Source organism: Rhinopithecus bieti, unplaced genomic scaffold (genome assembly GCF_001698545.2).
Source record: "Rhinopithecus bieti isolate Rb0 unplaced genomic scaffold, ASM169854v2 scaffold_495, whole genome shotgun sequence".
Lineage (NCBI taxonomy): Eukaryota > Metazoa > Chordata > Mammalia > Primates > Cercopithecidae > Rhinopithecus > Rhinopithecus bieti.
In genome coordinates, this window is record NW_016803120.1 from 64,220 (window position 1) to 75,583 (window position 11,364).

The 11,364-nt window shown below is 42.3% G+C and overlaps 1 protein-coding gene across 4 annotated transcripts in view; it reads left to right on the plus strand.

Moving 5' to 3' along the window:
• The window catches only part of TP53BP1 (tumor protein p53 binding protein 1), a 110,507-nt gene that overhangs the window by 24,900 nt on the left and 74,243 nt on the right, over nt 1-11,364 (plus strand). For all 4 annotated transcript variants that reach the window (XR_001882274.1, XR_001882270.1, XR_001882287.1 and 1 more), the window contains 3 exons: nt 249-433; nt 621-714; nt 963-1,047. Coding sequence is in view for 1 of the 4 variants with exons in the window: in XM_017856260.1 (XP_017711749.1) it covers nt 249-433; nt 621-714; nt 963-1,047 (364 nt within the window). In the remaining 3 variants the exon portion in view is untranslated. The remainder of the gene's footprint in view (nt 1-248; nt 434-620; nt 715-962; nt 1,048-11,364) is intronic.

An 11,364-nucleotide genomic window follows, 5' to 3' on the forward strand; every position in this document is an offset into this window, starting at 1 on the left:
TCTACGAGAAGGTGATGAAAAGACAGAGGGAGGAATAGGAAGGCTTATTGTAAATAACGAGGAACGGGGTCTTCGTAAGCATGATAGGAAAGTGCTTGCAGCAATTATAAATATAATATTCTAATTGTCGGATTCCTGAACTGGTCCCGTTTCCCAGCTCTTGTACTTCCGCCCCATTCTTTAGGTTTAGACTGCGTGAGCAAGGCTAGTAGGTTACACGGAACTGATCTTTTGTTATTCCATTCCAGGGGAGCAGATGGACCCTACTGGAAGTCAGTTGGATTCAGATTTCTCTCAGCAAGATACTCCTTGCCTGATAATTGAAGATTCTCAGCCTGAAAGCCAGGTTCTAGAAGATGATTCTGGTTCTCACTTCAGTATGCTATCTCGACACCTTCCTAATCTTCAGACGCACAAAGAAAATACCGTATTGGTGAGTGATACCTTGTTTGAAAATGATTGAGCAGATTTTTTTTAAAAAACCAAAAACAACCAGCAAACGTGAGTATTTAGAAGATCATTATCTTCTCAATAAAGTTGATTGGAAAAATTGTTCACAGTAGGTTTCATTTTGAACTATTTCATATATAATGGGGATATTTTGTATGTGTATTTTTTAGGATGTTGTGTCCAATCCTGAACAAACAGCTGGAGAAGAACGAGGAGACAGTAATAGTGGGTTCAATGAACATTTGAAAGAAAACAAGGTTGCAGGTGAGATGTTTAAAGCTATCGGTCCCCTTTGCATTTTTTGGGTGCTCTTGTTGGAGCTGGGTGAATTTAAACTTTATGTGGTTGTGCTGAATGTATGTAAGGAAGCCTACTGGGGTATCTGCATAGTAGTCACTCAAAAGTTGATGTGCTAGTGTCACTGATTAGATTGGTTTTGTCTGTATTCCTGATTTTGTATTAAAGTTTGGTGGTAAATGTCTTTTGTGCTAATATCCAGTAACTTTTTTCAGACCCTGTGGATTCTTCTAACTTGGACACATGTGGTTCCATCAGTCAGGTCATTGAGCAGTTACCTCAGCCAAACAGGACAAGCAGGTATACAGTGTTTGAAGGGGGTTATTTAAGTGTATTATCAAATTTATTCTTTTATCTGTACCTGTTGCCTCATCCCAAGGATAAAATCTTTTTCTTGTGGATTAGGAAGTGGGACTTGAGGGTTGTATTAGACAGTATTGTATTAGTACTGATAGCTGGAAACTCTTTTGTGACGGTAATAACAATTTTTATACCTACATTATTCAAATCATGATCTGTCTTGTGCATGTGAAACAAAATAAGCATTCCTCCTAGTAGAAAAAAAATTACTGAAAAGTATTTAGGGGCCAGGCCCGGTGGCTCATGCCTGTAATCCCAGCCCTTCGAGAGGCCAAGGCCAATGGATCACTTGAGGTCAGGAGTTTGAGACCAGCCTGGCCAACATGGTGAAACCCCATCTCTACTAAAAACACAAAAATTAGCTGGGCCTGGTGGCGCATGCTTGTAATCCCAGCTATTCAGGAGGCTGAGGCAGGAGAATCGCTTGAACTCGGGAGGTGGAGGTTGCAGTAAGCTGAGATTGTGCCACTGTACTTCAGCCTGAGTGACAGAGCGAGAGTCTGTCTCAGAAAAAAAAAAAAGATTTAGGAGTATTATCAGAACTATCAGGCACGTTTTCCATCTGTCAACCGAAGTAACCCACCAGTTTTAGATCTAGAATGTTTAATTCATACCCTAAACAGGATTCAATTTTTACCGTGTCTTATGCATATTTTTATAGTATCTATTTTTTGAGTTCATTCTCTGTGTTAGGTCCTGTATTGGACATTTGGCATATAGTATAATGTTATTTAATCCTATTCTTAAGGCAGCTGTACAATGAAGACATTGTTATTACTTCCATCTTATAGAGGGGAAAATTGATGGGCAAAGGAATTAGATAACTTGCTCTAGAGTACATTGCTAGTAAGTGACAGAGCTGGGATTTGAACCTGGTCCTTATGACTCTAATGCCTCCTCTTTCTTTCTAACTAGTCAGTGCTTCTCAGTCGTCTGCCCCAATACTTCTAAGGTCCAAGGAGAATGTAGAGAACATCAGGAGTTTTGGGGTGGTAGAAAGGGGAGGTGGTTAGAGAGGAGAATGTTAGCTCGAGATGGTTAAAGACTATTGCTTTTTCTTTTCTTTTTTTTTTGAGACGGAGTCTCGCTCTGTCGCCCAGGCTGGAGTGCAGTGGCCGGATCTCAGCTCACTGCAAACTCTGCCTCCTGGGTTCATGCCATTCTCCTGCCTTAGCCTCCCGGGTAGCTGGGACTACAGGCGCCTGCCACCTCGTCCGGCTAGTTTTTTTTTTGTATTTTTTAGTAGAGACGGGGTTTCACTGTGTTAGCCAGGATGGTCTCAAGCTCCTGACCTCGTGATCCGCCCGTCTCGGCCTCCCAAAGTGCTGGGATTACAGGCTTGAGCCACCGCGCCCGGCCAAGACTATTGTTTTTTCTTAAAACGAAATGGTTTTTGGCTGGGCGCAGTGGCTCATGCCTGTAATCCCAGCACTTTAGGAGGCTCAGGCAAGAGGATCACTTGAGCCCAGGAGTTTGAGATCAGCCTGGGCAGCCTAGTGAGACCTTATCTCTACAGAAGAGAGAAAAAAAAAAGGGCTGGGCACGGTAGCTCACACCTGTAATCCCAGCACTTCGGGAGACTGAAGTGGGCAGATCACCCGAGGTTAGGAGTTTGATACCAGTCTGGACAACATGATGAAACCCAGTGTCTATTAAAAATACAAAAAAATTAGCCGGTGTGGTGGTGGGTACCTGTAATACCAGCCACTCAGGAGGCTGAGGCAGGAGAATCACTTGAACCTGGGAAGCAGAGGTTGCAGTGAGCCAAGATCGCGCCTCTGCACTCCAGCCTGGGCGACAGAGCGAGACTCTGTCTCAAAATAAAATAAAATAAAATATTAAAAAAAAAATTAGCAGGGCATGGTGGTGCATGCCTGTAGCCCCACCTATTCAGGAGGCTGAGATAGAAGGATCACTTGAGCCTGGAGGATTGAGGCTGCAGTGAGCCATGATTGTGCCACTGCACTCCAGCCTGGTTGACAGAATGAGACCCTGTCTCAAAAGAAAAGCTTTTTTGGAGGTGTGTTTTATTTTACACTCTGTGTTTGTTTGTACGTATTTTTTTTTCCTCGCAAATCAAGTAAAATAAATGCTATAGAACAACCTGCAAACCGATGGGCTCATTGTGGCCTGCAGAAGTGTTTTATTTGGCCTACATAGGTGGTAAAATGTTAATATATTTGAATTAATTGATAGAATTTTAAAATGGGGAAATTTCTCATAAAGCTTAGATTTCTAGCTTCTGGCATTTCTTGTCTCTATTGGCAACAGTTGGCTGGAGTTATGAGTAGCAGTCAACCTCTGCTTATATGGCGCATTAGTGCTATGATTTGCCATAGTCACTAAATTCACTATTGTACTTGGACACTGAGGCCAGGTGTTCTTTTGTCGTTTATCATAGTGCTTGTGCTTTTGTTCTTACACCCAGCTGCTTCACTCATCTATGTTACCTTGCTTTGATTTCTGTGGGCATTTAAATTTATGGTACCTCTTTAGGAACACGTGCCAGGCTTATCTATGTTTTTGTGGCTCAGCATCCTGGTTTGAGCCAGTGGGGACAGGAAGTATGCACATCCCTCATTGTGAATGAAGCAGTGCTATTTGAGAAGTTTCATGCTACTTCTCATGTTAAATAAATGTGCAGGCACTGTGGCATGTGCTTTAAAGGGGCTTTTGCCATTGAGGAGCTTATAGTTTAATAGGAGAGACATGTTAAATGAGTCATTACATCAATAGCTATTCCGTTACCACTGTGATCATTGCAAAGAGGAGAAAATATATATATAACGTAATCTAAAGGATAAGGGAGCACCTCTTTGTGGAATACAATCTAAACAATAAATATGAATTTGATAGGCATAGTTGAAGGGCTTGGGAGGGCATAGTTGAAGGGCTGCAGATTTCTATGTGCAGTATGCAAGGAGGAGCTTTCCAGACAGAATGAACTGTGTGTGCATAGGCCATGAAGCTGGAAAGAATTTGGAGTTGATTCCAAAAGAATAAAATCCCTTCAAAACCCTTTTCTTTTTTTAAGATGGAGTCCCACTCTTGTTCCCCAGGCTGGAGTGCAATGGTGTGACCTTGGGTCACTGCAACCTCTACCTCCCAGGTTCAAGCGACTCTCTTGCTTCTGCCTCCTGAGTAGCTGGGATTACAGGTGCCCACCACTACTGCTGGCTAATGTTTGTGTTTTTAGTAGAGATGGGGTTTCCCCATGTTGGCCAGGCTGGTCTTGAACTCTTGACCTCAAGTGATCCACTTGCCTCAGTCTCCCAAAGTGCTGGGATTACAGGTGTGAGCCACCTTGACTGGCCAAATCCACCAAATTTATTCACATTTCCTGTTTTACTTTGTGTGTGTGTGTGTGTGTGTGTGTGTGCATGTGTGTATTAAGTTTTACATAGTTTTATCACCTGTGTAGGTTTGTATATGCACCACTACAGTCAAGATACAGTTCTAACACCACAAGGATGCTTATTGTTGCTCTTTTGTAGCCACCCCTACCTCCCTCTTTTGCATCCATACCCCTGGCAACCATTAATCCATTTTTCACGTGTAAAATGTCATTTCAAAATATTATGTAAAATGGGATCGTACAGTGTGTAACCTTTAGTGATTGGCTTTTTTTTTTTTTTTTTGAGGCAGAGCCTCACTCTGTTGCCCAGGTTGGAGTGCAGTGACAAGGTCATGGTTAGTGCAGCCTCCACCTCCTGGGCTCAAGCAATCCTCCCGTCTCAGCCTTGCAAGTGGCTGAGACGACAGGCACATGCCACCACACCCAACTAATTTTTTAACTTTTTGTAGAGATGGGGTTTTGCTGTATTGCCCAGGCTGGTCTCCAACGCCTGGGCTCAAGCGATCCTCCTATCTCATCCTCCCAGAGTGCAGGGATTACAGGTATGAGCCACTATGCCCATCCCTGGGATTGGCTTTTTCAATCAGCATAACTTTTGGAGATCCATCCATGTGTTTGCATGTATCAATAGTTCATTTTTATTGCTGAGTAGTCTTCCATGCCGTGGATGTACCGCAGTTTGTTTAACCATTCATCGATTGAAGGACATCTGGGTTTTTTTTTTTCTTGTTTTTGACTACTATGAAGAAGCTGTTATAAACATTTATGAACAGGTTTTTCTTTTCTTTTTTCTTTTTTTTTTTTTTTTTTTTTGGGTGGGGGTTTTGCTCTGTCGCCCAGGCTGGAATGCAATCTCAGCTCACTGCAACGTCTGCTCCCGGGTTTAAGTGATTCTTCAGCCTCAGCATCCTGAGTAGCTGGGACTACAGCTGTGCATCACCACGCCTGGCTAATTTTTGTATTTTTAGTAGAGACGGGATTTTACCATGTTGACCAGACTGGTCTTGAACTCCTGACCTCAGGTGATCTGCCTGCCTCGGCCTCCCAAAGTGCTGGGATTATAGGTGTGAGTCACTGCGCCTGGCCATATGTACAGGTTTTTCTGTGAACGTAAGTCTTCATTTCTCTAGGATAAATGCCCAGATTTGCAATTGCTGGGTCATGGTAGTTGCATGTTTGTTTTTTTAAGAAACTGCCAAACTTTTCTAGAGTGGCCGTACTGTTTTGTAGTCCCACGAGCAATGTATGAGTGATCTAATTTTTTTCATCCTCACTGGCATTTGGTGTTTTCACTATTTTTTGTTTTAGCCATTACAAGTCTGTAGTGATACCTCATTGTTGTTTCAATTTGCATTTCCCTAATGGCTAATGATGGTGAGGGTCTTTTCACGTGCTTACTTGCTGCCTGTCATTTTCTTCAGGGAAATGTCTGTTCATATTTTTTGCCCATTTTGGGCAAATTGGATTTTTTTTTACTGTTGTGTTTTGAGAGTTCTTTATGTATTCTAGATACTAGTCTTTTGTAGAATATGTATTTTGCAAATATTTTCTCCCACTCTATCCTTTCTCTTCATAGGGTTTTCATGGAGCAATTTTAATTTTGGTGAGAGCTGTTAAATATTTTTAACAGAATAATATAAGTCATTTACTTTAAAAAGGGCTTATAAGCTGGGCGCAGTGGCTCAGGCCTATGATTTCAGCACTTTGGGAGGCCAAGGCAGGTAGATCACTTGAGCTCGGGAGTTTGAGACCAGCCTGGGCAATATGGTGAAATCCTGTCTTTACCAAAAATACAAAAAAATTAGCTGGGGCATGGTGGCACACATCTGTGGTTCCAGCTACTCAGGAGGCTGAGGTGGGAGGATCGCTTGAGCTTGGGAAGCAGAGGTTGCAGTGAGCTGTGATCGCACCACTGTACTCTAGCCTGGGCAGCATAGTGAGAACCTGCCTCAAAAATAAATAAATAAATAAGTATAATAAAAAGGGCTTATAATGAAAAGCAGAGAGTCCTTCCTTACCCTTGCTCCCTTTTCACAAAGGCAACTCTCTTTAACTGTTTATGGTTTTACTTCTTTGGGAGGTTATCTTCCTACCTCTAATACTATTGTAAAACTATAAATGTGTTTTATATGTAAAGTAATACTTTTGTATTGTCGTTTCTTGCTTTATCAGATTAAGACAGTTGAGTTCTGATAATGAAAGATGGGATAACTCAGCAACACCCTCCCAATTTTTTTGTTTTGTTTTGTTTTAAGACCGAGTTTCGCTCTTGTTGCCCAGGCAGGAGTGCAATGGCATGATCTCGGCTCATCGCAACATCTGCTTCCCAGGTTCAAGTGATTCTCCTGCCTCAGCCTCCCGGGTAGCTGGGATTACAGGCATGCGCCACCATGCCCGGCTAATTTTGTATTTTTAGTAGAGATGGGGTTTCTCCATGTTGGTCAGGCGGGTCTTAAACTCCTGACCTCAGGTGATCCACCCCGCTTGGCCTCCCAAAGTACTGGGATTACAGGCGTGAGCAACTGCACCGGCCCTCTCAATTTTTTTTTTTTTGTTTTCACCTTCTCGATTTTTGATGGTAAATATTTTAATTCTTCTACTGGCTCCGTTTATATCTCTAAATAATATATTTAAACCTTTGTTTTCTCTTTCCATCAACTTTAGACAGTGGAGAAAAGTTTAACTTCAATACTGTTTTTTGTCTTAATCTGGATTATTTCATCTTTTTCTGATTCATCTAATGGTTCTACAAAAATTTTTTGAGTATTTTCTGTTTTGTTTTTTGAGATGGAGTCTTGCTTTGTTGCCCAGGCTGGAGTGCAGTGGCACCATCTCGGCTCACTGCAACCTCCACCTCCTGGGTTCAAGTGATTCTTGTCCCTCGGCCTCCCTAGTAGCTGGGATTACAGGCGAGTGCCACCATGTCTGGCTGATTTTTGTATTTTTAGTAGAGACGGGGTTTCACCATGTTGGCCAGGCTGGTCTCGAACTCCTGACCTCATATGATCTGCCCATCTCGGCCTCCCAAAGTACTTTCTAGTGAGTATTTTGTGTGTGCCAGGTGTTCTTGGATTTTGGGGGTACAAAGTGATCAGAAGAAATAAAAATCCTAGACCGTAATGTAGCTTACATTCTTATGTAGGGTATGGCAATATATGATAAATAAGTAAAATATGTAGTATGTTAGATGCTGATAAGGGCTGAAGAGATCAATATAGCAGAGAAGGAGAGAGGAAGCAACAAAGGAGTTGCAAGTTTATATAGGGTGTCTAGGGAGTGCTTCATTGATAGGACATTTGATTAAAAAGCTAAGTGAGGCCAAGGCAGGAGGATCTCTTGAGCCCAGGAGTTTGAGAGCAGCCTGGACAACACAGTGAGACCCTGTCTCTACAAAAAATACAGAGTAAACCAGGCATGGTAGTGTGCACCTGTGATCCCAGCTACATGGGAGGCTGAGGTGGGAGGATCACTTGAGCCTGGGAGGTTGAGACTGTAGTGAACCATGATTGCTTCACTGCACTCTAGCCTGGGTGACAGAGTGAGACCATATCTTAAAAAAAAAAAAAAGTCTAAAGTGAGTAAGTGTATTTGTTGTTACCTGGGATAAGTGTGATCCGTGCATGGAGAATGGCAAGTGCAAAGACCCTGAGGCATGAGTGTCCCTGGAATATTTGAGAAATAGCAAGGAAGTTAGTGTGGCTGTAGTGGAGTGACTAGGAGAAGTGAGAGAAGAGGTCAGAGAAGTCAAAAGGGAACCAGATTATGTAAGGCATTGTGAGGAATTTGGCTCTTATTTTTAGTGAGATAGGAGGACATTTAAGGGTTTTGAGCAAGGGAATGACATGATCTGATTTAGATTTTTAACAGAATCACTCTGGCTGGTTAATTAAGAATAGACTGAAAGGAGGACAAGGCTAGAGGCAGGAAAACCAACCAGGAAACTATTGACATAATTTAGCAAAATGTGATAGTGGCTGGACCAGGGTTGAAGCAGATGAAGAATGGTGAGATTCCGAGTATTTGAAAAGAGGATTCGGCCGGGCGCGGTGGCTCAAGCCTGTAATCCCAGCACTTTGGGAGGCCGAGACGGGCGGATCACGAGGTCAGGAGATCGAGACCATCCTGGCTAACACGGTGAAACCCCGTCTCTACTAAAACTACAAAAAACTAGCCGGGCGAGGTGGCGGCGCCTGTAGTCCCAGCTACCCGGGAGGCTGAGGCAGGAGAATGGCGTGAACCCGGGAGGCGGAGCTTGCAGTGAGCTGAGATCCGGCCACAGCACCCCAGCCTGGGTGACAGAGCGAGACTCCGTCTCAAAAAAAAAAAAAGGAAAAGAGGATTCAAAGATAGATCAGATGTGGAGTGTGAGAGACAAGAAGGAAGTAATAATTATTCCAGGTTTGTTTTGCTTTGAGTAGCTGGGACTACAGATACATGCCACTGTGCCTGGCAGATTCCAAGTTTTTGATTTGAGCAACTAGAGTAATGGAATGACAGTTAAGATGGAGAAGACTGCAGCAGGGGAAGTTCAGTTTTAAACATGTGAAACACTGTGCTATCTTTTCAGCAGCCAGTTGGATGTGTTGAAGAGGTTATTGGACAAGAGGCCTGGAGCTCAGGGGGAAAAGTCTAGGCTGGAGATTTAAATTGCAGACTCATAAGCAGATAGATAGTATTCTAAACCATGAGTCTGGATGAGGTCATTAAGTGGGTGAATGCAGCTAGAAAAGAGGTCCTAGGTCTCACGGAGCCTGCCAGCATTTAGAGACCAGGGACATGAGGTAAAAACATCAAAAGAAACTAAGAAGAGCCCAAAGCGTGTGTGTGGTTTTGTGCTGTCCTTCATTGCTTCTTTTCTACCATTTGCAATATTTGCTCTTGAACTTTCTTTCCCTGTGTTTCAAGGTCATTTTTTTGGTCCTTCCAGTTATATAGATAATGTTCTATTTAGTTCTTGTAAAAATCTTTACTTAGTCTTCTTTCACTTGCTTGGGTCACGGTTCCCAACTTTGCAAATTTATATTTTCACCTCTTTTATGTTTATTAAAGTTATGCCTAACGCTCTTTCTATGAACTATTAATTGCATAGAAATTTGCAGGGAAGCAAAGATGGCATCTGTAATTCTGCCACCCAGAGGCTAATTGCTGTAAACATTTTGGCATCTTTTCTCTCTTTTTTTATTCATTTGATTTATATGGTTGACATCATGTGGAAAGTAAAAGTATATGTTTGCTGATGTTTTGCTTAAAACGTGAACATTTTCCCATGACAATTAAAACTTAACATATTCCACAGATTTTTTATTTTAAAAGTTTAAGCCCACAGAAGAAATGAAAGAGTATACATTTGTTCTGTGTGTTGTACTTTTTTGGGGGGGATGAATTGTTTAAAACTATGTTGCAGACATCAGATTTCTCCTTAATATGATGTCCCCTTATTCTGTATAATTGTAGTACCATTATCACACTTAAATAATTCCGTAATATCTAATTATACGGTTCAGATTTTCCCAGTTGTCTCAAAGATGTCTGTTATCTTGTTTTATTGATTGGTTGGTTGATTGGATCTAAGATCCGAATTCAGGTTCACATTTTGTATTTGATTGTTTCACGCTTTTTTTTTTTTTTTTGGAGATAGACTCTTTCTCTGTTGCCCAGGCTGGAGTGCAGTGGGGCAGTCTCGGCTTACTGCAACCTCCACCTCCTGGGTTCAAGCGATTCTCCTGCTTCAGCCTCCCAGGTAGCTGGGACTACAGGCACGTGCCACCACACTGGTTAATTTTTTTTTTTTTTTTTTTTGAGATGGAGTCTCACTCTATCGCCCAGGCTGGAGTGCAGTGTCATGATCTCGGCTCACTGCAACCTTCGATTCCTGGGTTCAAGTGATTCTCCTGCGTCAGCCTCCCCAGTAGCTGAGACTACAGGTGCGTGCCACCATGCCTGGCTAATTTTTTGTATTTTTAATAGAGACAGGGTTTCACCATGTTGGCCAGGATGGTCTCGATCTCCTGACCTTGTGATCCACCTGCCTCGGTCTCCCAAAGTGCTGGGATTACAGGCGTGAGCCACCGCACCCAGCCTAATTTTCGTATTTTTGGTAGAGACAGGGTTGCATCATGTTGGCCATGCTGGTTTTGAACTCCTAACCTTGAGTAGTCCATCCACTTTGGCCTCCCGAAGTGCTGGGATTACAGGGATGAGCCACTGCATCTGGCCCTGTTGCATACATTTTTAATGGTGATATAATATTTTATTAATATATTATAATTTTAATCTTTCCTTAATGCTGAACTTAATAGGTTGTTTCTTAATAACAGTAGACTTTTAGAAATAAGCTTTCAAAGGATTGTTCCATATTTCAAATTATTTCTTACAATAGAAATTATCAGAATTACTAGGTATGTGTGTTTTTAAAGGTTTGATGCATATTTCCAAATGATTCTCCAGAAAGTATTTGTTTATCTATACTCATTAGAAGTGTATGGTGATGCTTATTTCATGTTAGTTTGAGTAACACTGAATAGTAATACAGGATTAAAAATCTGTTTTTTCTAATTTAATTAGCAACAGATGGTTTCTCTGATTTCTTTACATGTTTAAAGATACTTGGCCGGGTGCAGTGGCTCACATCTGTAATCGCAGCACTTTGGGAGGCCGAGGCAGGTGGATCACCTGAGGTCGGGAGTTCAAGACCAGCCTGACCAACGTGGTTAAACACTGTGTCTACTAAAAATACAAAATCAGCCGAGCGTGGTGGTACACGCCTGTAATCCCAGCTACTCGGGAGGCTGAGGCAGGAGAATCGCTTGAACCTGGGAGGTGGAGGTTGCAGTGAGCCAAGACTACACCATTGCTCTTCAGCCTGGGTGACAGAGCGAGACTCCGTCTCAAAAAAAAAAAAA